At 41.6% G+C, this 27159-nt stretch overlaps 2 protein-coding genes across 2 annotated transcripts in view; one reads left to right on the top strand and one right to left on the bottom strand.

Annotated features, from left to right (window-relative positions):
• The window catches only part of furinb (furin (paired basic amino acid cleaving enzyme) b), an 81333-nt gene extending 65313 nt beyond the window's left edge, over positions 1-16020 (bottom strand). The window contains 2 exon segments of the mRNA XM_080475998.1: positions 9460-9739; positions 15958-16020. Coding sequence (XP_080332124.1) covers positions 9460-9636 — 177 coding nt within the window. The 5' untranslated portion in view covers positions 9637-9739; positions 15958-16020.
• A 1120-nt stretch (positions 16021-17140) lies between these two features.
• On the top strand, positions 17141-26607 carry accs (1-aminocyclopropane-1-carboxylate synthase homolog (Arabidopsis)(non-functional)). Its single transcript, XM_080475756.1, has 16 exons — positions 17141-17382; positions 17554-18193; positions 18291-19015; positions 19108-19167; positions 19302-19372; positions 19507-19576; positions 20470-20536; positions 21591-21688; positions 21847-21924; positions 22121-22221; positions 22699-22788; positions 22896-22941; positions 23095-23236; positions 23591-23733; positions 23841-23994; positions 25728-26607. The coding sequence occupies exons 2-16, from the start codon at positions 17575-17577 to the stop codon at positions 26144-26146; spliced, it is 2883 nt and encodes a 960-aa protein (XP_080331882.1). The 5' UTR covers positions 17141-17382; positions 17554-17574; the 3' UTR covers positions 26147-26607.
• The last annotated feature ends 552 nt before the right edge of the window (positions 26608-27159 follow it).

Raw genomic sequence — 27159 nt, 5'->3', positions numbered from 1 at the left:
ATGAGCAGTATGTTAGGCAACCTGCTTAAATGGTTCACAGAATTCTATTCTTAAATTCAGTTCTTTCATTTTTCCCAAATTACTGTAATGTGCAGAATATGAGTCACTCCTAAATATGGGTGCCATCTTTCAAAAAAATGCATCACAAAGAAGAGGGTGTTGCAGTAGTTACCACTCTTACCCCAGCGAGAAGGTTGTGGAGTTTGCATTTCCCTGTGCATGTGTGGCGTTTCTCTGGGCCCTCAAGTTTCCTCCCAAAGTCCAAAAGGCTAAATTGCCCGTGTCCGCAACTGTCTGTCTCACTGTGTTTACACTGTGGTCATTGTCCCCGCCTTTGCCCATAGTTAGATCAATAGCTATTAAAATATTTCTATTCTATTCCAGTGCCCTGGGACCATGAACAAGATAAAGTGATGTAAAAGACGGATGGATCAATGTTGTATAAGAGGCCACCTACAGTAGCTTTTTCTTTTTTGATCAGAAGAAAAAGCTGTCAGTCAAATATGGTAGAAATGGAGGCTTTTCAGAGGTACTGTAGCACCATTCTGTTGTCATACAGTGTCATCTGGTGGTCTCAGGTGGTATATACCAGTATATTTTGATATGCAATTGGCTTGATCAGCCAAAGCAACTCTTAATTTGATAAATACCGTAAAACATTTTGCAGAGACTTAATCAATTACAATCCACTGTGGATAAGAGTGTACTTCTTTTTATTAGTTTTAGGGAAGAACACAATATACCAAGAGTGCCTGCAGATGAAGATGAAGATGAATTATTTCCTATTGACATTCTCCCCTTTGAGAAAACAGAATTGCTTGCAAAAGTGGAGTTCCATCATAGTTTACTCAAAACCACTAAATAATGGGCAGACTAGATTTGCGAGCACTCTTTAAAAAAAAAGAAAAACCTTCAAGGAGAAGAGAGACTTGAAAGAAAGCAGACAATGCACATGCATGGCTGGCCCCATCCCACACCGGAGCAGAGTGCAGCCCCATAGACATAATCCTTTTCCACACACTTTATCTATGCAGTTTGGTCTCGGAGCTCATTCAGCCACCTATTCCACTAAAACACCCCACCTTCTCCCGCAGTCCAAACGCTGGCTGCAAATTTGTTGCTATAGTGGACTGTTAGTAGCAGGCGCGGAATCAAGAGTTTTATAGGTCAAAGGGTCTTGAGTTCTAAAACATAGTTTTTAGAACATTTTGAGTAATGATTTCAGTGGTTTTCTGGCACCGTGCCCACCCATTTCTAGAAGACATTTTTGGAAATAGCTAAAAGGTCTGAAGCTGCCGGCTCCATATAATGAAGTGGTGCATTTAAATGAGATACGGCTTGGGGACAAGGAGGTACACTTTGCTCAGATCAGTAAACACTGGAATAAGTCGATGCTTGAGGATGAAGAGAGTAAGAGAAGGAGAGAAGCTTCAGAAGGAAGACAGAGAAAAGAAGACTTGGCCGGCGAACGTTCAGCTAATATTGGACATTTTGAGGGAAGAAAAGATTAAAGAGAGGATAGCAGGCAAGAAACACAAAGAGATATAACGGAAATGAATGTTTTTCAAAACAGCCTTTTACAGCGGATTATAGAGGATATGATAAAAAGAGATGATGCTCTGGAAAGGAAACGTCAAATACGTGCTGTAAATAATTTCCTTGCAATTATCATAATTAATGTGAAACAAAAATAAATGAAACAATACTGAGGAATATTCAATTGCCCTATATTTTACACCAGACTATAACTGATGGGAAGACGTTACACCTTCTGCTATATTTGAAATGTCACCAACAGCTAACAAGAAAAATATGAAAGCCAAAAAATACCACAAAAAATAAGTTTCTCTAATGCTTACATAGGAGTAGGAAAGAATACTCTTGATCCTTAGCTGGCAGGTTCATTGTGATGTAGTTTACATACTGTCTATTTTGACCTCTATTATAATTAACAGCATGTACCTTTATACAATCCATGCAGCAATATAAAAGGTCCTTTCAAAGCTAATTAAATACAACTTAAGAATAGAAAGAAAACAAGTAAATATGATTTTGGCAAATGCAATATTCTTATTTTCCCCATCAAATGCTTTTCACAAGGAGTTTGTAGTTTCAAATCTCTAATTATTTTTCAAATATACTGTATATTGTTCTAACAGCACAATGCTCTCGCACAGAGCCTGCAAGCTTTTGGCATGACTACTGTGGCCATGAGATGCAGAGAAAAAGGCATGAGACTGTATTGCCAACAAAAAAATGACCCGCCTCTCCCAACACTGGAGTCAATCTGCTGGAAATAATAAGTTGGCAATTTTCTCCATGGCAACCCAATGCCAGAACAGGCTGTAGTGTGGCTTGCCAGTTTGCGGATAGTCACATGGGCTTTACAGTCTGGCTTTGAGGCAGAGAGCAGAAGCTAAAGGTCGTGCCAAATCCTCCACTAACAAAACATAAAAAAAAAAACCACACACACTCGCACGCATTCCATCAAATAGAGGAACTCGCACTCACTTTCCAGGCGATTAACCTTAACCTAACCAAAAACCATTCGACTACAATTAAACCCAAGATTTTCACCCAATGATATATTGATTCACTTCATGGGTAGTTGCTTTCTGTCTCTCGAAAGAAGTTGAGTACCTTCGATAAAGCTCTGTAAAAGACATTTATGTCTCCTCAACATGAATAATACAAGCATGCACAGGAAAAGAGAGAAGAGGAAGTACATCCAAGTGTTGAAGAGAGAAGCAAGGTTAAAAGGAGATAATAGAGATGGGTCATGCTAGCAGGCAGTTGCAAAGCTACTTAAAAATACTGTCTCGCATTTCAATAATGTCAGTTAAGTGAATGATCCCTTCAGGTTCTCTTTGGTATTTTTGGTAATGGCATTGTGGCAGAGAGGTGATTAAGCCCCTGATGGGAATCACGTGTGCTGCCTCACCTCTCCGCCCATAAAGGAGCCGCCTGGACACACGGAGTGACAGGGGGGAGATAGCGACTGGAGCAAAGCCTGCAAGAGGAGCTCTGTGTGTGTGTGTGTGTGTGTGTGTGTGTGTGTGTGTGTGTGTGTGTGTGTGTGTGTGTGTCTGGTGTTTCAGTTCAGTTTTGTTTTACTTTAATAAACTAATGATGATTAGAACCTCTGACTCTGTGGGTGAACCCGGCGGTGGCGTGCGCGACTGCCACAGGCATTTCGGTAGTTCTTCCCAGCCCTGCTCCTTGAGGAGCAGGGTTGTAGTGTTCTGCATGTTTGAGATGTCTCTCTGCTCCAATTCTCAGGATTGGGAAGCACTACATTATTGCAAAGTAAAAGTGAGAGTACAAAGACGATGTGACTTTATTGACAGTGGATGTGAAGTTCGTGGTCTGAAATCTCCTGCCCTGATCCGTCTGCAGCGAGTGGATCTCTGTCTTGTTTGTCTGTCCTATTCTTTCTCTCTGCCATCTCTGAGCTTGGTTCGGCAAAGGTTTCTTCCTATAAAAGCAGGAGTTTTTCCTTTCCACAGTCGCTTATGGTTGCTGATGTGGAATTTTGGGGTTTTCTCTGTAAAAATGCCCTGAAATGACTTTGTTGTATCTGACGCTATATAAATAAAGTTGAATTAAATTGAATTTAGACATATAAATGGTGTCAGAAACACAACTAGTTGCAAAACTTATATTTTGGTTTGGTAAGTGTATGTAGAGTTTTCCTACTTCTGTGTTCCCCCTCATTACTGCTACGAGGTTGCAGTGCAGAGTGGTGACATAAAATCTAAGTCTGCATAGAAAACTGAAACTAAGACGGCCTACATCAACTTCTGAAAGAAGCTGCGGATGCATCTCATAAAAGTTGGAATGCATTCTAATAAAAAAAACAAAGGCAGCACAATACATTGCATATTTATCATCATCCAGACATTAACACATACAAAATCTATTCTTAAAGACTGAATGAACTGAGCAAAAAGGATCTTTATACTCATGTTGCATTCATGCTCCATGAGTATAAACACGCTCAACACACTGCTCCACCTCTGAAATAATGAAGCAAAAAAGAACGGGATAAAATTAGGTACAGGAAGAAAACGAGTAAGCACAAAGCACAAAGGCATCAGCCTCGTATACTTATGTTTGGTTAATTATTGAGAACCATTTGGAACACGAGACAGGATAACGGCATAACTCATGTTTAACTAATACCGTGTAGCCTTGTCAGAGAAAGTGACAACCTCTCCATTGCAGCAAGCAGAAACCATTTGCAGTGTTTAGACGAACACCCGGCTACTGTTTAAAGAGATGCTAAAAAAAACTCTATCCTTTAAATTTTAACTAAACTTTTTTTTTTTTGCTCCATCGTGTGGTGCAGATTTTGAACATCTGATCACACTTTCAAACACACTAATTAAAATTCATCTGTCGCAAAGATTTGAGAATGAGGCAGCGTCTGGAAGAAAAAGCTGTGACTTCCATGAATATTCAAGATGTTATGCAAAAGGGATTTATACAAATATTTAAAAAGACAAACGTTTTCATGATATAAGCTTCCTTACTATTAAGGGTTTTGTAGCCATTGATAAGCACAGTGAATAAAAATGAGTTTACAAGCACAGAGAACCAGAAGAACACAAGTTCACTGCCCTATGACACAGTGTTACTGAACCTCGGCTTTGTAGAGGCATGAACTGTGCTTGCACTCATACAGGTTAGACATGAGGAAGAAAGACAATTGAAATTGTGATAATATATACAGCATACACAAACGTGTGTAATCAGTGGTTACAGCCAGCTGCAAGAAAAAGAGCTCATGCTATATTTTCTAAGCATTGAAGAATTTGATATACTAACACTGAGTAAAGACAAGTCTAGACAGAATGAGCAACAGAAGAAAAAATAAATAAAGGATGAATTAAAAACAATTGATGTTGATGAGATGTGATCTGGTGCTCTTCTGACATTACTACGGCTTTGGAAGCTCATTTCACACACCCTAATGATGCCTGGGAGGAAATGGCCCAGAGAAAGCTCATATAAATTATTATGAAGGTCTCCGTCAATCAGTCAGACTCACTGTTAATATTCTAACCGAACGATTAATGCAACGGGCGTTCATTAGCCAGCAATCTGAAAATGTGAACACAAAAGCAGCACTGCATCCATCTACCTCACACAAGCGTTTGTTTGAATCTTGTCCATTCAATGCAAACCTGAAACAACCAAAACACTAAAAAAATGTGTTTCATTTGATGTGAATTTGAAATTTTGACAGGATATTTAAATTCAATTAGGGCAGCTTTTTCAGGGTGGCCTGTCTGTTCCAGATGATGCTAAACGTTTTCTTCTCCAGAACAAAAAATGTTCACTTCCTAAAAATGATAAACTAAAGAAAACATAAACAAGTTGATCAGAAATGACTTGGAACCCCGGAAGGAAACAATGTTACTCATGTTAATCTCTTGATACCATTATGATGTATGTGTACCTCTGCAGACTCTCCACTGAAATTCATTAGCGCCACTGGTGAGACTTCCCGGCTATTACTCTGAGAGACACTTTCTGCTTTCCCTTCAACGTCCTGTGGGAAATAGGAGACTGCAAATACTGCAGGTACAGGCAGTGCCTGTCTATATGCTGCACAATGCTGTAATCTGAGGTTTCATAAGTGAAACAAAAGTCTTGAAGTTTGAGAATACAAACGTCTCTGAAGAAGTATGCACTGCAGAGGAAACAGCAGGAGTGTGTTGGGTAACTGAAGAGAGACTCTTTTGGTGATTCTTTAATGAAATTATTAGCTTAAGGCCCGGACAGAAAACATTGACCAGCGGATGAATGAATGGTCATGGAAGCACACATCTATTGGCAGACAATAAAACACGTGATCTCCAATCCCACTTAAGGCAAATGAACATAGATGACAAAAAGCAGCGGCACTGCGTGATGTAACCAGTCTATCTGCTACAGCTCACTTCACAAACCACATCTGAATAGAAAGTAATCAAAGTTTTCTCATCCACATAAACCCTCTAGCCCAGTATTAATAGCAGCAGTGTCATTTCTGCACGCTCCCAAAGCTGATGTGTTTTGAACATCCCTCAGATCCCTCAGATCAGTAAATGACAGAGAGAAATCGGGAGGGAGAAAGATTTATTTTGATGAAATCATTTCTGCAGCATTTCATGCCAATAGAACTCAATGAATCAAATCAAGATAGATTGAGCAAAAAGGACAGGGAAGGTTGCCGTTTCCCCCCAATTCGCAGGGTATCATGTGCAGAGTGGACAGTGGTCTTGGATTGTATTACTTATTAATGGGTTCCGAAATAATATTATAGTTCATTTAGTTCAACCAGGATTACTGCGATCAAACATTTAAACAGTAGCTGGGAACGACCTGTTACTTTAACAACACACACCCATTACAGTTCCCTGCAATTTGAGGATAGAAACAACCAGCAGATTAGCCAGTAAGACAGAGGACAGCTTTTTTTCATTTATTTATGGGAAATTACACTATATCCAAGCATTTTAACCGAGTTAACTATAAATAGGAGGGGACCAGAAGACCCCTATGAGGGATGTAAAAAGAGACGGAGAAACAAAGAGACATGGAAAGCGGCTCTGGCATTAGACGTCTACTCTGGGGTGATTCAGTCTGTCAACGCCCACAGAGCCTGCCCATCCTCATAAAAACAATGATTCTGACTCGGCTCACCAAGAGCACAACATGACATTTAGCTCTAAACCCTGGTCTGGAACGCCCACACAAGCACAAAGCATTGTTAAAAGAAACCCCCAATATTCAACATATTACAAAGAAACAGATACAACAATGCTCCGTGACAAGCTGCAAAATGCTGATGCACACTAGGAAGCCTCAGTGACATTTGCTCATAAACCACCGTATTAAACACATGCATACAAAGTCACTCAGATACAATTTCATTCTCTTACACCTACACGAAAAAACATAGGCTGGACTATAAAAGGTGGAAATGCAAATACAGACCGACATAACAAGACAATTTGATATTTGTATGCGCTGCAGTAAATAAAATTTAAAAAAAATCAGTCACATGATGATCCTTTAATCACATTAGTGATAAAAATCCTATTACTTTCCGATTATACATCAACCTCTGCTCTCATCAATTGCCCTTTAGGGGAAACCACCGAGGATGATGGGAAAATGACTAAGCCAATTCTTCTCTGAGCCCCCAGCCCTACAAAGTCTTTCCTCACCCATTCCCTCATATAACCCACACTATACAGTCAGAGCATAGATACTGAGCATAGCCTGTAGATCATGATTCTCTCATTGCACCCACTCGGGGACTCGAGACTAAAATAAAACTTGTTTGGGTGCCTCTGTGAAACAATGAGGGACGAAGTACTCCCATCAAATCTAATTCCAGAAAGTGGATAATACTAATTTTCAACCTTCCAGTCATTCAATGCTGAAGCTTTTCAGTCTATATTTCTGCTTTATGATAAGTTTCTTCCAGACGCAGTCATCCAGATATTCTTGCGTCTCATTCCTGTTGCTCTTTATTTCTTGGGAAAATGATGACAACAGTCTGAATTCTTTCTACACCGTTTCCAATTCTGCTTTCATTATGCACACTCACCCTCCCTCAACTTGCAGGCATCGCACCCACTATTGGAATATCTGCTTCTCAGTACAAGAGAGGGAAAAAATAAAAAGGGGGGCTCCCTCGGGGTGTGTCATGAACCCAAAACCACTGCGGTTGGTTGGGGTGACATGAGTGGCTTGTCTTTTCATGTGCACTAAATTGACAAGCTGCCATATGGCATCACAGACTCGGCAACAGGGAGGATTTATTCCTCTGACATCTTTCAGCACCTCCTCCTCTGATGCAATCAGTAATTGACAAAAATAGCTAAAAATGAATCCATTAATCATGAGTTTAAATCAGCTGAATGGTGGCTCAATGTGTCATTGTGGTCGGGGAAAATGGGAGAAAGAGATAAACAAGTGAAAGAAGGCAATTAAAGTTTTTATAGGGAAAGTGATCACGTCTGGGAAATATGAGAGAAAGAAGGAAGAATTGCCTCATTCAGTGGAGAGCGACTCCTTTTTTGCTCTTATTGCATTGTGTGTCTAGAATATGTATGTGTACTCTGTGAGCTGAATACCGAATGGCGGTTCACTCAATTTACTTGGACTCTGGATTGATTCTCCATCGAGAATTAACAGAAGCATAGGAGAGCAAAAACTCCTATGGGACAGTAAACCTAATGCTGGTTTTCGTTCACTCGACAGTGCACTGGTTTTCCACTGTTTTATCTGAAACAACTGCAGTGATCCAGATCAATTATAAAAGAACTCCAAATCTGAACAGAATATAAATCTTAGACAAGCTCTAAGGTAAGTCTCAAGGATATCATTTAATATATTAGGCTGGAGGAGAAAATCCCCCAGTTATAATAGCACAAGTCTAATCATGTCCAGATTCAGATAAACACATAGGACGAGTGTTCAAAGAGGCTATAGAAAAAAAAAAACACACACACACACAAAAAAACACCTGGCTTTGAAAGCCAGACAGAACTCTTTGACAAACTAAAGAAAGTGAAGATAAGCTTGTATTAATTTTGCAAAGCTCTCTTTTAGAAAATCCTCTTTATTTGAGGTGGGTAGAGGTAGGATGGGGATATTGCAGAACCTCCCACACATATTCCTAAGAAGTAATCCAGAGGGCTGTTCACTGGTGTGTGTAGTGCTCAGGCAGCTCCACAAAGACACATGCAAATGAACTTAAGTCTGAAGTGGAGCAACAGGGCAAACGGGGGGGGGGGGGACCAAATAGCAACTCACTGTCAAGTGCTCAGCACAAATATGAAAATGCTTAGCCTTGGAAGTATTTTGATATTCAAAGGATCTAAGGCAGCATTGAAAAAAACAAACAACCAACTTCTGCTTCTCTCTCGGCCCTCCCCATTCTTCACTCCTGACACTCTTTTTTCCAATTTCTTTCTCCAATGTGAAAACTATGTGACACAACGTAATTAAAATGGCTTAGCAAACAAACAAACAAAACAGTAGACAGAAGTTGTAGTAATAACATCAAACTACTTATATCTTAACTTAATGCCACAAAACTATTTTAGACCCTAAAATAACAGCCTTGTTAGCCCCAACTTCTTTTGACGCTACGCTGTAAACAAAACTGTCTGCCAGGGAGTTTGGAAGTCACGCATGCCCCACTTGCTCTACCAGAAGTGGAGGAGGCCACACTCCAACAATCTGCTGCACAAACAGGAAAGCCTGAAGGTGTCATATCAGGCTCTCGGATGCTCGGCTTTGATGTGCAATCATTTTTTAATAGTGATGTTTACCTACTGTACAAGCCACAGATGCATGGAGTTACGGTCTCAGACCAGGTGAAATAAGGTAAAAGACACGAGAGTGTAGTACAGCAGCGTTAGTGATTGCGATACTAATAAATAGTAAAGAACTCACATTCCCGTGGTTGATGAAACCATGTTCCCTGGCGATGCGATCAGCTTCTTGAGAGTCCCCGTTGATCTGGACGGCCCAAGTGTTTGTGAAGATCTCTGCAGCCTCAATCCACTTCAGTTCAAGCGTCAGCAGGACAAGACCTGTCCATAAGAGCATCAGGGCCACCCTGGCATCCATTAAAAGGTGAACTCTTCACAGGGCAGTCGATCCGTCCGTCTGTCACTGCTTCCCATGCAGAGTGGGGCTGCTCTACCTCACAGCAGCAAAGTAGAACAGCGGCCTAGAGATGAGAGGACAGAGCAAGCTATAAACAAAAACGTGGCCCTCCTAACTGGGTCGCTCTTGGACCTGAAATACCTACTGCAGATATTATTCAGAAAACAGACCGAAAAACCGCAGCAAAAATAAACAGCCAACCAGGGACTTTATCGCCCATCAACCTCAGTTCAATGTCCACTGTCAAGCTCAGAAAAAAAAAGCACCACATCGTAATAAATGTGCAAAGCATAAATATTAGGTCAAAACTGACAAAGGCTCTGCCAAAAACAAAATCATTTTTCAATTCTCCTTCATCTATTTCAGACAGAAAATGGTAATGTATGATAATGATATACAGCAGGCATGTTGCTGCAATACAGGAAAGGCTCCCAGCAAACCAATACGCGGCTAATAGCAACAAGAGAGGAAAGGCTTCTAAGGGAGAGGACATCTTTAATTCTTATTCAGCCATTGCTGTTAATTTTAACGTCATAAGATTCTATATAGCATAGTTTAACTGAATAGAATAACAAATTCAATAAAAAAAAACTAAAAAAAAACTACTGTTATATGAGCAGATGTTCAAAGAAAAAAGACTTTCATACTGCAGCTCTCATCTGGTCTTTGATTTGTCGTACGTTCACAGCAAAGGAGCCTATAAGTCACCCAATAAACGGAATTCTTTGAGGCAAGTTAACTGATTCATGGTGCAAAAAAGATAAGGTTTGGTTTATGACTACGTATATCAGTCCACCCTGAAAGAGATAAAGAGAAAGAACATAATGCAGGAATAAATGCCTGTTCTGTCCCACCAACAGTGCAATTCAGTGAGCCAAGCCATGTAATACCACTCACTGATGTGAAAAGGAAACAAGAGCTGCATTTTAAATCTTCTCAGTAGATAGAAAAAGAGAGATCGGAAGGTAGTCATTCTTTTTTGAACTTGTGCAATGATGGCAAGTTCATCTCTCTGAAAAACAAATGCATTTATAGAACAGATAAGTAGTTAGAACATCTACTATCCCGGGAGAGAAGCAAAATGAAAAAAAGGAAAAGAAAAACATCTGCCTCAATAACGTGTTTGGGCGAGAGCTTTTAAATTAACCTCAACATGTATTTAACATGTTCATTGTGCACAGTGATCTTCGCTGTCCACAAAGGCACCGATAAATAAAGCATATTAATATAAACATGTATGGGCAAACACTTGATCTGTGATGGATGGCACTGTCTGAACTGACCTATAGGTGTTTCATTGTGCGGGATGTGAAACATAGCGAAGGTCATCTGCTGTCACCATCACACATCTATAAATTGAAGGTGACACTCTTCTTTGTAACACACCACTACCCATTCTGTGAGGCTCCTCTTTCGAAAAATACTTAAGCAGGTTGTTTGGAGTATGCTGGAGAAGTTGCTCAGTCTCTTCATGCAATCCCAGACTGACTTAATGATGTTGAGATCATAGCTCTCAGGGAGACACACCATCTGTTACAGGACTTTTTGTTGTCAGTGTAGATGTTGTAAATAGAAAGGTGGCTGTGCCTGAGCTCAGCCTGGTTGCTTAGTTTTCACACAATAACAGTTGGAAAAAGTCAAAGAAAGGACAATATCAGGAAGCAGCCTAAATAGGGACAACAGTTTTTTGTTTTTTACCAAAAAACTGTCTTTTGGCATGGATTTAGTGTGTAACACATTGCAGAGGATTGATACGTTTTGGAAACAGAGCTATAAGTATTGATCATCCATGGAGCAAATGGTTTTTGCAAAACGAGCTCTTGCTTGAGGACTTTAAAAATAAAAATTTTAAGCTTGAAAGCGACTAATGGCCACGGGCAGTGGGCTTATTAAAGCCTGTTGTTTTTGCATTAAGTTCCCCTTGAAAAGCTTTGGCCCAAACTGGTTAAATCGTACCACATAAAATGCCGTCGCGCTTCATTCCGAAAACAATTATTCCATTTCAGGAGATTTAGACGCATCCAAACTATTCAAACGGGATAGGCATGCTGAATAGACCCGTGGCTTCGTGGATACATTTGAGGGTGGGTGTGATTTGAGCACAACAGGGAAAGTGGTGAAAACATGACCAGGGGCTGTCACTCTTCCCGCGGAGCAATTCTTCTGAGCTCATTAGATGCTATGCTGGAGCTACAAAAACAAGAGCAAGGGTCTGCTGTCATTGAGATGGCTAAGAAAGAAAAGCAAAAAAATAAAAATAAAGGGAAAGTAAGTGAGAGAGAGAGAGAGGAGGAGAGTCAGGTGGGGGTCTACACCCTTTTTCCAGGCGCCGTCGCAGGAAAATAACGAGCACATCATAACACAACGCCCCAAAAAGCGTTTTCCCAAAACACAGCCAGAAGTGGAGTTAACAAGAGGCTGCTTACTCTTACAATATACATCAAAGACCGAAAACTGAGATGAAACTTCAACCCCGTAACCACAAGCGAGTCGAGACTTTAAATTCAAAACTACAATAAAAACAAAAAAAGTCATCTGCACAACCTCTTTTGGGAATTGTGCCAAACTGAAATGAAGTAGGAATGCAAGGGTGGATAAGTGGCCAATGGTATGTTAAATTAAAATGACAGCCTTTTAACCCTTCCTCACACAAGGATTGAGGTGCAACGAAATCCTTAGTTATGGTGTTTACACTATTCATATATTTTAGCTTATTACATCACTTTACCTTTTCTTTCTTTCCTAGAAACAATAATACCTATTCTATTCTATTCTATTCTATTCACCATCTGTTTCAAACTATTGACAGGCCTTTGAAAATGCTTTCACATGTCATTGATGATGAGGAGGGAGTGAAACTTTGATCAAAGATTCCTGCTTGTTTTTTATGCTGAAACAGAAGAGCAGAAGCAACACGGTGCCTCCATCAAAACTCTGCAGATTCTCTGTCGAAAAAAACTCCTAGCGAACAATCCTTTCCTCTCCCCATGCACCCACGGCTGATGTGTCCTTGAGAAGCACACTTCACCTCCAAACTGCTCAAGTGGAGCTGCACTGTGGCCGGCAGAACAAAGTTCTGTTGAGCAAGCTAACCACAGATAAATCCTCAGTTTTGACACCAGCTAACTATTCCACCGAGGGGAAGAGAGGGGGGAAGATGAATCACCACGGTGCACCAACACAATACATTAATTATAGTTTAAATAACCTCATTAAGCCCGAAGGCACCAGTCTCTGCAGACAAGAGATTTGCAGGTTTGGGAAGACTTAAGCGTGTTGTGATACAGACGGCTGAGGAACTGATTATAACATAAGGTCCAACAGTGTTACTTGTAATGGAAATAGAAATATATGACTGTTATCAAACATCGTTAACGGAGAGATATCATGAGGTCGACTTTTGCAATTATTGAGTATCATATCAAGGTCTAAAACAAAGACAGATCTGTGTAAATTGTTTCTGCTGCAGACCAAGTATCTATATTCCTTTACGTTACAGACGCTGGGTTAGTTGGTGGTTGGCACTCTTTCTTTATAGCCAGTCTGGGTTGGCCTTTCATTGCAGTTTGCAGGTGGCTGAAAGCATGTCTTTTTTCTATGTCCACCCCCACAGTTCAAAAACTTCAATTGGTGACTCATAATTGACCTTATAAATGAAGTGTGTGCGTTTGTGTGCGGTCGTCTGTCTCTCTGTATTTGCCCTGTGATGGACTGGCAAGGTGCACCTTGCCTTTGCTCGTAGCCGTAGGCGGCCTGGACTGGCTCCAGCCCCCAGCAACCCTAAGCTGGATGAAGCTGTTTAGAAGACAGATGGACAGACACGTATGTATTAATTTAACGGGTTTTTTTTTTTTTTGGCAATTGATTTATTCGATATGTAATAGTTTTTTGATTCCAACTGTAAAAAAACAAAAACAGCCTCAATAAATTTGAGGCATCTTTTGATTGATTGATTGCGATATCTATTTCGAATATGTAAACACAAGTGTCAAGTAAACAAGTATGGATATTAAATATCCATATATACAATATATATACACATACATATATACATACTCGTAGACTCATATACTGTACATACATATCCATACGCAGACATATAAAACAATTTCATAAAGTAAAAGAATTACTCCACACTTCTGTTCTTTGAGAAACTGTTTACAAAAGAAATCACATTCTTCAGTGAATCATTTTTATGTTTAAACCTCTTAGACATTCACACTGGTAGTGAATTAAAAAAAAAACAATCATTTGCAGAAGCTATTTTAAATGACTGGCCCATCCTTTTCAAGGCTAATTAAAAAAACTCAAATGCTGCCATATCATCAATATCATGACACTGAGTCAAACACATTACATAAAAGCACAGGATCGCCAAAGTAATTCTCCAACATCCATCTGGATAACACTTGTCCCCAGCTGCTCCACAGCAACAGCTTAATGAACAGCAGTAGAAGCTGAAAAGGCTAGATGAAAGTCTCCAATGAAATAAATACAGTGCATAATTTTTTTTTTTAAGGAGAGACGACAAAAACATAGCGTGATAAAGTAAGTTATCTACTCTTGATCGGGATAAACAGCCAATTTATCCGGGTAATGATATGCACACGAGCTGTGACAGACCATATGCGGCACTCCAGCTCTATTTCAGGCTGCCCACCAGCCAAATCAACACCCACCATGTGCTCTGGGCTGCCCTCTCACAGAGAACCAAGGCACACAACTGAGCTGCAGCATTTGTGAAGTATCACTGACAGCCAAGTATCCTCTCCCGAGAGAGAAAATTGCTCCAAGTTAAAGTGCGATTGGAAACGCACAAGTACTGCGCAGGCATGTTGTTTTCTGTGAGGACAGCAGTGCACAGCTGCAGGTGATCACCTGAGACACACTGTGAACAGAGCGAGCGGGCAATGACTGAGTGCCGCTACAGCCTGATCTGTCCGATGGAAAAGCCTGATAAAATGTTATCCCGGGCAGTGGCAATGTGTCCAGGAGAAAGAATCAATTTTGTAAGTAATGTCCCACAGAGACATCCAACCCAATTTTTAACAGCTATCTGAATCTTGGCATTGTTCCCTGTGTAAAAACTTCCCCTCATCCACAACACTGTCTGCCCTAGTTTATAGATGAGTTATATTGTTGACAAGTTTGTCTTCCTACTTCTATGTCCTGTTTTATGCCTTATATAAAATACATGCTTGCCGGAGCTCTGTTCAGACTTCTGTTCAGCACTGTTAAACCTGGAACCGGTGACAGACCAATGATGCCACAGAGCTGCCTTTCTGGGCAGACAATGACACTTCCTCTTATAGCAGCATAAGAACAACATTGTGTAGTAACTTTGATAGTGTGGCTGGTTTGAAATATAAGCAGGCAATCGCAAAGAAAAGAAGCAAAAAACTTTTGTTTCACAGCGTAAGACCAATCTTTGATGTGGTAAAATCCCACTGGGAGAGATGCTTGGAGCCATGCTGTTTGCCTCAATAATTAGTGACCTTGACTTTCTCTCCTGTGGAGACCCTGGTGGCATATAAACTAGAGGTACCAACAACAACAACATAAGACAAGACAAGTTTGATGGCTCAGGATGTAGTTATTCAGCTTGTTTCCACATACCAAAGGTATTTGCTTTACACGGGCGCATAAAGTGTTTGATGCAGTTGTAAAGAGAAACAGTGCATAGCAATGTATTAACAATCTCTGCCTTGCCTGGGAAGCAGAACTAACAGATATTTATTACACCAATTCACACCTTACACAGATAAAAGTACTTGATGAGGTTTTTTTAGTTTTTAGTTTTTTTTTTACTATTAAAGCTTCGGGGTGAATAACAAGAAAGATAATGTAGCAGTGTAAAGAAGGTTGAAAGCACATAATTGGTCAATTAGCTGAGTCAAATGAGACATGCAGCAGAGAACAAAACTGTAAATACACCACTTAAAGACAAACATGCTGCTTATCTTACCAACAGTAAAGTTCAGAGGAGGCGTTTCGGGTAAAAGCTGGTCAATAATAATAAAAAAAAAGGCTGAAGCAGAGTGAGAGAAGCAGGTTATCCAGACTGGGAGCTTCGCACCTGACTGGGAGGACTGGGGAGGGATGCTGACAGCGCCGGGCACAGACACTCCAAATGATCCTCGCAAATACTCCCATTGTTCCCACCCACTTTTCCACAGCTCCCCTCCCTGCCTTGGTCACACAAAACTCGTGGATTTTAAGAGGGTTGTAAAAAAAACAACATAAAAATAAAAAACACACACACACACACAGTGGTTAGGTTACCTCAGATGTCAGCGAGGATGGAGACGGCGTGCCTCCACATCTTCTCCCGGACTCTCCCTTCTCCTGCGATCTGACTCTCAACTTCACATCGAACCTGACGCAGTCGACTTTGCTCCCGTTTTTTTATTTTATCTTAATTATTATTATTTTTTTAGTAATACTGCTATCCACACGTACCCATCCTCATCTCAAACTGCTGGATCCGGTTATCCCATCCTGCTCTCCATCCGCCACCAACTTGCCACCAAAACCACCATGGCTCTGATTTTACTGTTAACTTCAACCCTCCGCACCACCAGTTACTTTCTTTAGAGGTTTGCACTTCCCCCGGAGCCTCCCGCACCGTGCCGGCAATAACTTACACTCGCGAAATAATCATAATCATAATAATAATTAAAAAGAAAAGACTGGTTCTAAAGATGCAATAAGCGGCTCCGTGCCAACACAACGAAGCGCTCCACTATTGGACAAGAGATGACAACAAACTGCTACAAACCCTTTTCTCCAGGAAATACGTCACGGTGGAGCCAAGCGAGTATTAGGTGCGCTTGATTTGTGTTACAATAGTCGCCCGAAGGGGCGGATCGCTCGTCTTTTGGTGGAACGGAGAGCAAATTGGCTCACCTAAGAACACCAGTACTTATCCACGAGTTTAATTATCACTTTAATATTCAAAGTGTGGTCTTTTTTTGAGGTGTGGGAATTTCAATTACATAAATTCTTGATATTTATCACTAAATTGGTTCAAGTCACGTGAATAGAGAATATTCAACACCACAGGAACATACCCACTAATGTTACACAACGAAAGGATTTTCCTAAATTAATTTATTCATTCTTAGGTTTGTTTTTATTCGTTTTTGTGAGTGTTCTATGGTAATACATTGATTCCGGGCTACGCATATGAAAAATTCAGGCATACCTCTATGTGAAGGCAATCTGCGCTCCACCGCTGTGTGTCACCGCCATCTAGTGGCCGCAGGACGCATGTACATGCGCGCCAGCAGAGAAGCATACCGCACGGTAGAGGGGGCCATAACGCAGAGCTCCCAGCCGGAGTCTGACTCGCACTGTTGTGCCTCTACCCCGTTACAGCCTGGTATAAGTGCAAACAAGCTCGCTTTCTGAGGCTCCTCGGCTAACGCGGACCAAAGTTATCCCGGAATAAGGACAGCACGCATGTGCCGTCAACCCGGATGTAGATGTCTCGGAGCGCGCATATCCCCCATTTGTCCCAAGTTATGACAAATTTGCTGTTGAAACACCGACATTTATTTGATCGCGGGCTGCACACAGCCGCCCCGTCCCAAACCCGTCCAGACCGGGTCGTCGAGCCGTGACATGTGTGGAGCTGCGCGGATGTCACATGAGGGTGACAGCTCCACAGGAGTGTGTGTGTCCGAAGAGCTGCACTTTTGATTTACGGTGAGCGAACATAACAGGTTGAAATAGACACTGTTCGTCGTCTCAAACTAATGCATTCAAGACATTAGAGATGGGTTTAAAAAGCCCGGCGTTTGTTCTGGGCTCTCGAAGATGACATGACAGAGGTATTGTGCTCGTGTTCTCAGTGTGCTGTCTCGTCCTGTGCTGCAGATTTACGCCCCGCAACTTCAGATGATGGACTTTTGCGGGAGGAGGCACGAGCGGGGCAGCAACTGGACCGACCCGGAGATCGTGGAGCTGCTCCAGCTGTGGTCAGACGAGTCGGTCCAGATTGAACTGGAGACCTCGCTGCGCAACCAGCGCGTGTTCGACCGCATTGCGCACGTGCTGCGCGAGAAGGGCATCTACCGCACCGGTGACCAGTGCAGGGAGAAGATCAAGAAGATGAAGCTCGAGTACCGACGCATCAAGGACAACCACAAGCTGAGGTCCTGGAAGTTCTATGACGTGATGGACAGGGTGCTGGCGAATCGCCCGGCCATCACTTACTCCTCCCTGGGCGGAGCTGTCATCGCTCAACAGGTGTTCCAGAACGCGGGAGCACCTGAGGCGTATCTGCAGGGCGTCCCGGTTGGTGCCTTTGGTCCTACGTCGTCAGGCGGCTTTTTGTTCGGCCAGCCACCCAAACCTGGAGAACCATTGGATATCAAATGTGAAGATGTGGATGAGAGCATGCTGAACTCGGGGGTGGCCCCACCTGAAATGTATTATGGATCTGGAGATGATCAGGATGCAGAGGACAAGCTGGGTCGAGCAGAGAGCTCCACAAACGCAAGGATCTCCCCTTCAGGTAGCCAGTCCAAATACTATTATCAGAAATCCCTTCAGAATTTGAAAACAAAAAAAAACTTTATTAATAGGTTTTTTTCTTGGCTTTGTATTTTCAGGTTTCAGTGACCTTAACATTTCTGGCTCAGGGACAGCTCCCTGTCAGGCAGCTGGAGGTCCCTTATCACAGGAGACATCCGACCAGCCCATTAGGGAACCTCCAACCTCCGCGAGGCAAAGGAAGCGACGGCGGGGTGGCAAGACATCATGGGGCCATGGGGGCTGTAGATATGGTGGTCAGCAGAGCCTGGACAAAGCCTTGGCCAGCTTCCTGAGCTGGCAGCAGACCCTGGAGGAGACACGACTTGAAAGAGAGCTGCAAGCCGAGGAGCGCAGAGAGCAGCGGGAGGAGAGGAGGGCGGAACAGGATCGCCAACACGAGCTCCGCCTGTTCAGCATGCTCACCGGCGCGATGCTCGCTGTCAGACAAGGCGCTCCGACCACAACACACTGCGACCCCTCCGTCTCACCCCACGCTCACCAGTCAACTTCACAGATGACCACAGCTGCTCTCTCTGTGTCGAAGTCTTCATCAAAGCCCCCTTCAGAAAGTCCTGCGGCACAGGCCGCCTCCACCCAGGACGTAAAAAAGTCCCAGCCTGCATCTGTCACGGCCTCCAAATTGTCTGAAAATCTCTTGGTGACGCTGAGAGGCCCGAAGGCTCCTGGCCAAAGCGCGTACCTGTCCAACCGTGGTAATAGCATTCGACAGCATCAAGGCATTCTGCAGGAGGGTTTTATCCAGTATGGAATTGACAAACACCATGACACAGACAACCCCGATGTAAGCCTCCATCCTTGTTGTTATAAATGCCAATCAAAGATGACTTGACATTTCTGAAAACACACAACCCTATTTGTTGTTTTTTTTCCCAGGGAATAATCAACATGGGCACCAGCGAGAACAAACTTTGCTATGATCTCCTGCATAGACGAGTAAGCTCAATATTTTACTCATATGATCACCTGGTGTGATAATGTGCAGTGTAATGCTCTGTAATATGTGTTGTTTTTTGTCTGAAACAATAAGTGTGCCCTCAATCATAAATGAATTGTACTTTCTGCGACAGTTGACCAAGCCTGACATGCTACACGCTGAGGAATCCTTGCTGCAGTATTCAGACTGGAGAGGACGCAGTTTGTACGACACCTTGAATGGAGCATTTCCGTCTAAATTGCAATTGCCACGCAGCTCATAGTAAAATGATATAGACACTATATAATTTTAGGATACACAATAGCCCGTCTGACAGTGATTTTATTGTCATCTTTCAGCCTGAGGGAGGAAGTTGCAAAGTTCCTAACTCACTACTGCGGTTCCCCACGCCCACTCGAAGCTGACAACGTGAGTAATGCTGTAATTACAGGACTGCAACATAAGTATTATGAATATTAGGTCTAAGGAAACAGTCATTTTGGTATATTACAGCTTAATATGCGAGTTTTGGGGAAAAGCCTACACGGTGATAGGACTGACACATATATGCAGCTCATATTCAGATGTGTGTGTGTTATAAGCACACGTGTAAAGTTCTTTCACATGGGGGTATTTACAAGATTTCCAGAATTTATTACATTTTACAATATGAATTAATACAGCAGGCAACAGTGTATTTAAGTGACATAAAATACAGAGTGGATAGATAAGATTTACAGCTGTTTTTTAGAGTTTGGAGTATTAACCTATATATAGCAGGTGGGGGTTTTATTAAAAAAATAATAATAATTTTGACAAGCAAAACTTGTTTTTGTCATTGGCCTACATCGTGTCTGCTGGTTGTTTATAGTGAATTAAATGGGATTTCTGCCACAATCAAACACAGAATACAAGATAAAAAAAAAAGTAATGAATTGTCCCTCTGTATTTGAATCTCCAAGTAGCGTAAAGAAAGGTCTCCTCTTGTGATTGATACTGACGTCCGTCCTATTAGTTAATCGCTTTTCTTCTGCAGTTTTATACAGTTGCACTAACTCCTGCTGACAGCACTCTCAATTACAGCCTTTCATTATCAAACATGGCGACAATAGATCCGAATAATCCATTTGACGAACTCACCATTATATAAATGCCCTAACGCCACAAGTGAACAAACAATGTTTTAAGGGCGACCAGCTTAATTTGCAGAGGTAATGAATAGTTGTTTTACGAGGTGGATGAATTTGTGGCATATTTATCAGGCCTCCTTGGGCGTCCTAATTGGGTCTTTAATAACGCAGTGGATGTGCATGTTTGTTCAGGTTGTGGTGATGAATGGCTGTTCTTCCCTCTTCTCGTGTATTGCTGCAGTAATTTGTGATCCGAAAGGTAGGTTCATAAACACATTGACATACACTTCACACACACATACAATACACCCATAATTCTACTGTATGAATATAAATGTGTGTGGTAATCTAACCAGCTTTTTCTAAAAAACAAGGAAAAAAAAAAACCCATCTCCTAGAGGTGTGACAGTGACAATTACTGAGGTACATTCTTCAGCACAATTACAAGAAAGGCTTCGTTTTAAACAATGTTTTATGTCTGTTTTGCTTCATAAGTAACAGACTAACGAATAGAAAATAGGCCCATATTCACCCATTTACTCCCAACTGAGAACAGTAAGGCCGAGTTACTTATTCATTTGGGTTAGTTTGTCACTTAGATTAAATTAACTAATGTTGCTCAATGATAGATCGGCCCCTACAGTGGCAGTGAAAATATCCACCAATGCTTGTTGATAATGCTGTGAATATACACTCACCTGCTTTTTTATTCAGTTCCACCCAGCTGGTTCTGGGTTCAATGAATTGCTTTAATTTAACAAGGTGCTGGAAAAACTCCTCTGAGATTTTGGTCCATGTTGACACGACAGCAGGATTTGTTGGGATACGTCCTTCATATGAATGTCATATTCCATTATTTCAAAAAGTTGTGCTATTGGATGATCAGCAACAGGAAAGGAGTGACACTCGGTGTGGTCTTCTGCTGGTTTCACGATTTCTCCATATCTACGCTGAAGTGTTTTATTCATGGGCTGAATTACAAGAAACTGTTCTCTATTGGGCTGCATGATGAGTGGTTAGCTTGCAAGAATAAATGGTTAATTTCTGTTTTAGAGCGTCAATATGGGACGTGTCTACTTTCTCTTTGCGCGTACATGGATTTTTCTAGATTACGAGGTTATTTGGTGATTCTAAATTGGCCACATATGTGAGTGGGTGTGTTTGCCCTGCGATGGACTGACGACCCGTCCTGGGTGCACCCTGCCTTTGGTCAGCTGGGATTGCGTTCAGCACCCTGCGATGAAGAGGCACGGAAGGGTGGACCGATAGATAGTTTTTATATACACGTGTTTATGTGTTTTTCTGTGTTGTAGATGCCATTCTCATCCCCACTCCTTTCTATGGCGTTATCACCGAAGATCTGGGTTTATACAGCGATGTAAAACTCTTCCACGTTCCTCTTGAGTGCGAGGTAAGAAGACTGCACCTGGTATACTTGCATTGGCGTGAGATGGAAATATTGGTTTTAATATGCTTGTTTTTACGCCCCCTGTTCATCACGTGAGCTCGTAAGCCTGGAGAATACTTTTGAGTTCTCAACGATTTTGTTTGTCGCTTGTTTATTTGTAGGCTGATGGCGAAGAGAGCCGACCCTTTCGCCTGACTGTAGGGAAACTAGAACACGGTCTGAGAAGGGCCAAGCAAGAGGTACTTCGCAAAAAGCTTTGTTTTCTTAAGCACTGGCCCTTAATGAATATTCAAGGCAAGACAGAATCAATGTCAAAGTTCTCGGTACAGATAGATTCCTTTAATGCTCCTATTTACCCTAAGATTTATTGTTTAACTTTATCTGTCGAGACTAGGAGGATACAGTGCGCCAGTTTACCTACTGTCTTTCTTTAAGGGCTTAAATGTTCGAGCTGCTATCCTGATGAACCCCCACAACCCCCTGGCTGAGATCTACACCCCAGAGGACATGACTGCCTTCTTGGAGTTTGCCAAAAGGTATCCTGCCCCACTATTATCTCACGCTGGGGCCTAACACTGTAATCCTCCTGGTGTGCAGTCCTGTGGTTCCTTTAAGCACTTTGCAGAGTCACTGCATGTAGTTCCTACACTGATCTCTTCTATTTTACCGCCAAGGACTTCGTCCCGTGTGTGGAATATCAAACGGTCTTGTCGGGGGTTTTATCACCTCTCCTTAACCATCAGCATATTGTCAAGTGCAGCCATGTGCCAAGGAGGCCCCTGCATCATCTATTGTTTTCTAAATGATCTTGCTCGAGTAATTCCCTCTTTAGACACCCCCAGGCTCTGAGCGATTGTAACCATGAACCACTGCACTTTTAAACTGACATAAGATATCGAAACAGTCATTTTACATTTATGTTACACTTTCTTAGTCATAATCGTTCATTAAAGATATAAACCGAGGCTTCGTCTATATTTATATGATCTTTTCCTTCCTCATCCTTTCTCTAGAAACGAGCTCCACGTCATTGTGGATGAAGTGTATATGCTGACGGTCTTTGAAGAATCTGTCACCTTTCACAGTGTCCTTGGTATGGACAGGTAGTGTATGAACCTCACCTCAGCTTGATTACTCTATTAGACCCTTCATCTTCACAATTACGGCTGAAGACACCCTTTCATCTCCTAATGATGCCCCATTATTTCAGGTTGCCCGACCCACAGAGGACACATGTAATGTGGGGAATGAGTAAGGTACGTTCTGTGCTCAGCTCGGCTCGGAGACTGCAAATCTTTTTATATCCTGCTGACGGGACCCGGGAGTTTTCCTGCACCAAATGTTTGCTTTCCCAGTTGTTTTTTTTACATTTATTCAATCGTACTTTTTTTTTTTTTTTTTTTTTTTAGGACTTTGCAATGTCAGGAATCCGAATAGGCACTCTGTATACTGAGAACAGAGACCTCGTGGAGGCTTTGACACAACTGGGCTCTTTCCATGGGCTCCCTGGCACCACCCAGCACCAGGTAGCACAGCTACTTAAAGACAGAGGTGCGTATGAGCCCTGCTGGGTATTTTACATAACTTGAGGAAGAAAACAAATATGATGCCAATTTGGTTAAACACTGCCGTCTTCATACAAAGCTATCAGTTTAGGCACGTGCTGAGTTGCTTTTTTTTTAAAAATTTTTTATGCTTTATTTCTCCACCAATTCAAATGTGGTTTTTTTGTTTCTTCCCATAAGCTTTTCACATCTCCAACCGATATCAGTCCCTATTTTTATATTCTTCTGTTTATGACACCAGCCCAGCTCGGGGCTCTGTAACAGAAAGATGGTGCAGTATTTAATTTGCACCTACCAGCGGTTCACTTCGCAATTCCCACTTTGCATTCTCATCTTGTAGCCTGGATCAGCGAGGACTTTTTGCCAGTGAACAGACGCAGACTGAAAGCTGCTCACAGCTATGTGACTGGGGAGCTGCTCAGAATGGGTGTCCCTTACCTGAACAGTCCTGCTACAATGTACCTCTGGGCTGACTTTAGAAAGGTAAGAACTTTGTCTTTTCAGCTTGTGTACAGCTAAAAGCAGCTCACATGGGAGTAAATTCTCCTCAACTCTGTGTTTTCCTCACATCTTTAAAATTGTTCCTGCAGTATCTGCGAGAGTTATCGTTTGAAGGAGAGCTGTCCTTGTGGAGGTGTTTTCTAAGACACAAGGTGGTGCTGAGCTGTGGCCAGGCTTTTTCCTGTTCCACACCCGGGTGGTTCCGCATCGTCTTTGCAGATCAGCACCATCGCCTTGAGCTTGGTAAGTTGTTCATTTGAATGTGCACACAATTTGTTTTACCGTCATACCAGTGTTCTACTGGTGTTTAAATGATGTGGAAAAAAGTGTGAAAATGCTCAACCACATCCAATTAAATGCTAAAACCAACTTTGTAACATTAGTTTACTTTAAGATTTTCTTTGATTTCTCCAACGGGCTTAAGCACAGGACATTTTTAAGGATGACTTACAGAAGGTATTAAAAATAAAAACAAACAACCTCCACACACTGTGCAGCAAGGCCGCATCTATTGAGTAGATGGATTTTAGAGCTCGTAGAGTCTCGTCCATCTCCAGTTCTTAAAAGGTTTGCAACAAAGGGAAAAAAATAAGAAAAAGGCATAGAATACTCTTAAATAAATTAGAGTAGATTATCAAACATTAGGGAACCTATTTATAACTCTTCATACAGTAAAAGCAGATTAAAGACAGCAATATTTTTACTGGCAATTTTCAGTGGTATTTCCCCTCAGAATGGAATTCCTGTAAATTCAAAAAGCTTTTTTTGACACTCTCTTTTACTCTTAAATTACACCGATCAGTCTAATGGTCTTTAATATCTACTCTTGATTGCTTTGGTATGTATTAACTGCTTGTTTCACCAGTGTTTATAGTATCGGGTGATCAGCTGATTATGTGAAGTGACAGCTTTTGTATTTGATTCCTCTGGTTTTTAACTCTAAAAGCATTTCACAGGCCATCTATGATTCCCATATCGTAGTTTGTGATTTTTTTGGTTTCTGTTCCTTCTTTCGAATTCATTATGTGAAAGCATTGATGTGTCCAGTTCTTTAGATCCCTTTAACAGACCGTCTGTATGTACACTCATAGACCTTTCTATTAGTTCCTCTTGTACATTCTGATTTGAATAAGAAGCAGCTCTGCTTCAGTCTGTAATATATGTGCATTTTCTGAAGATTGTTGAAGAGCTTTTAATTTAGGAACACGTTCTTTTTTTGAAGTAGTAGTTGTCCGTGTTGTTGAAGTTGACTTCATTATATTTAGGCGTGTTTGTAATATTCTTCCCCTGTCTGTTATTTTAGTGGAGTGGTCAAAGCATCACACTCAGTTAGTGCAGCCTACTTTAAGATCAATGTGAATTGCAACCTGAAAAATCTACATGGTCTAAGCTAAAACCTGCGTGATGATTTCAGTACCAACTACTTTTGTTATTTTGTGTGAATGCAGCATTTTTGGTACAGCCAATACTTGAATCTAGTGAAGTACACCACCTGAAGTGATCAATAAGGGTTTATACATATGGTGCTGTTTATACTTGTCATAAATCAAGGTTGAAGGTTTACTTGATTTATGAGAAATGCCATACAAGCATAAAAAAACTATTCACACTTAGACACGTGCAATATATGTGTGTGATATCTCACACTCAGTGATCAATGTGTTTGACGGAGTGACGTATGATAATTTATTTTTGTTATATCCACCCTATATCTCTTTGTGTTGAAAGACATTCAGTCTTCCATTGCTTTTTCCACATGGATTCGTGCACCGAGAAATTGATGCTCTTTTGTAAATTTGTGCTATTCATTATAATTTCCTGCATTAGATTAGAATCAGATCAGATCAAGTATTCACTCCATTTGTTCAAGTTATAGTTTGCGTTGTTCCATCGTATATTCTACTGTGTATTTCAAACTGGTATTGATTGGGTGATAGTTACCTGAGGTGTTTTGGTAATGTTTTGTGTGATTTCAGGCCTGAAGCGAATTAAAGAGGCCCTGAAAGTCGCTGAAGTGAAAAAGACAGGCTCTGATTCACTCTCCGTGAAAGAAGCAGTTGAGGAGGCCTCAAAGTCAGCGAAAGAGGACAGTGCAGATTCAGACAATGCTGCGCTTGTCAATGCGACGTCGACGCCCAGCAGCAACTCATCCGACTGGCTGAAAGAGAAGGAGAGTCCTGTTCCTGACACCGACTCTGTGGCCACTGAGGAGTTTGTGTTGCTGGACTGCCAAGCCTCTAAGCCTGCAGAGGATCTGGCCTCGTTGGTTGGTACTCTCAGGCATCAGATACGTTCCTCCGATTGGCTGGAGAAAAACACTCCAGAGCTGTCTGCTGGGGAGGACCCAGAAGTTCTTGATGTATTCAAGGTTCTGCTGCAAAGAGCCGGAAAGTAACCGTAGGATAAATGGGCATGAACACAGCTGCCAGATTCTGAGAGGCGGCACTTTCAGCATCCCTCTTGCACCACTACATTTCTGGTTAAAAGCGTAACACAAACACCTGACATGAGTTGAAATCTGTTTTTTGAGCAGTGAAAATGCCAAGAGTAGCACAAAGAGAGACGGAGAACCATACAACATTTAAGGCCAGCTTTTAAGAGCATGGCAAAGTACTTTTCTACATCCTGAGGCCTTATCGTCGTTTCCTTATTTTTGGAATGTAGCAGTACAAATATCTTTATTTACTTGAACTGTATGCCAAATATAAGTCAACCAGTCTGTTGTACTTTGAAATCCTGTAGGTTGCCAAACTTATGGATTGTACAGATTTATTGGGTCTTCGGTCGTATGCAGTTTGTTTTTTTCAGAATGTACTACTCAAATGATCTGTGAATAAAGATGTCTATTATTCTCTTTGCCTTTCATTCATTTTGTTTTACACAACAAGATGACGATGTCCCATCATCTAACTGTTATTTTGTAGGAAACTTGTTCCAAAAGAGTTTTTTTTTGTGATGTTCATTTGGGCGTCCTGTGCTGTGGGCTGCTGTTACGTTGCACGGGGGGAAAATGGGTGGTTATGGTTTGTGACGAACGGAAGAAATGTCCGAGGTGGAAGACGCTGTCACCCACAACGCGTTGTGTGAAATTGAGAGTGGGACTTCTTTAAATGTTCAGTCACGTATAATCAACCAGTGACACCCCTTCTCCCACACACAATTCCTACATGACATTTACAAATGTCTTTGTAATGCATTGCTGTTGGAGCGGAGCTCTAAACTAAACACATTTTCTGACAGTTTCACTTGCCTTTCATGTTGGAGATACGTTATTATTAATTTTCACTTGCTGTCTGCAAAACAAAGTTCTGCTTCCTCAAATATTTATTGGCCGTTGCTGAAGCTTTCACTTTTGCTGGTGAATCGAAGTGGAGAATGTCAGGGGAAATATTTGCCCCGAGCTGGGGG

Source organism: Lipophrys pholis (assembly GCF_963383615.2).
Source record: "Lipophrys pholis genome assembly, chromosome: 11".
In the NCBI taxonomy this organism is placed as follows: Eukaryota; Metazoa; Chordata; class Actinopteri; order Blenniiformes; family Blenniidae; genus Lipophrys; species Lipophrys pholis.
The sequence above is the reverse complement of the archived record's forward strand: the minus strand, read 5'-3'. Positions and strand labels throughout refer to the sequence as shown.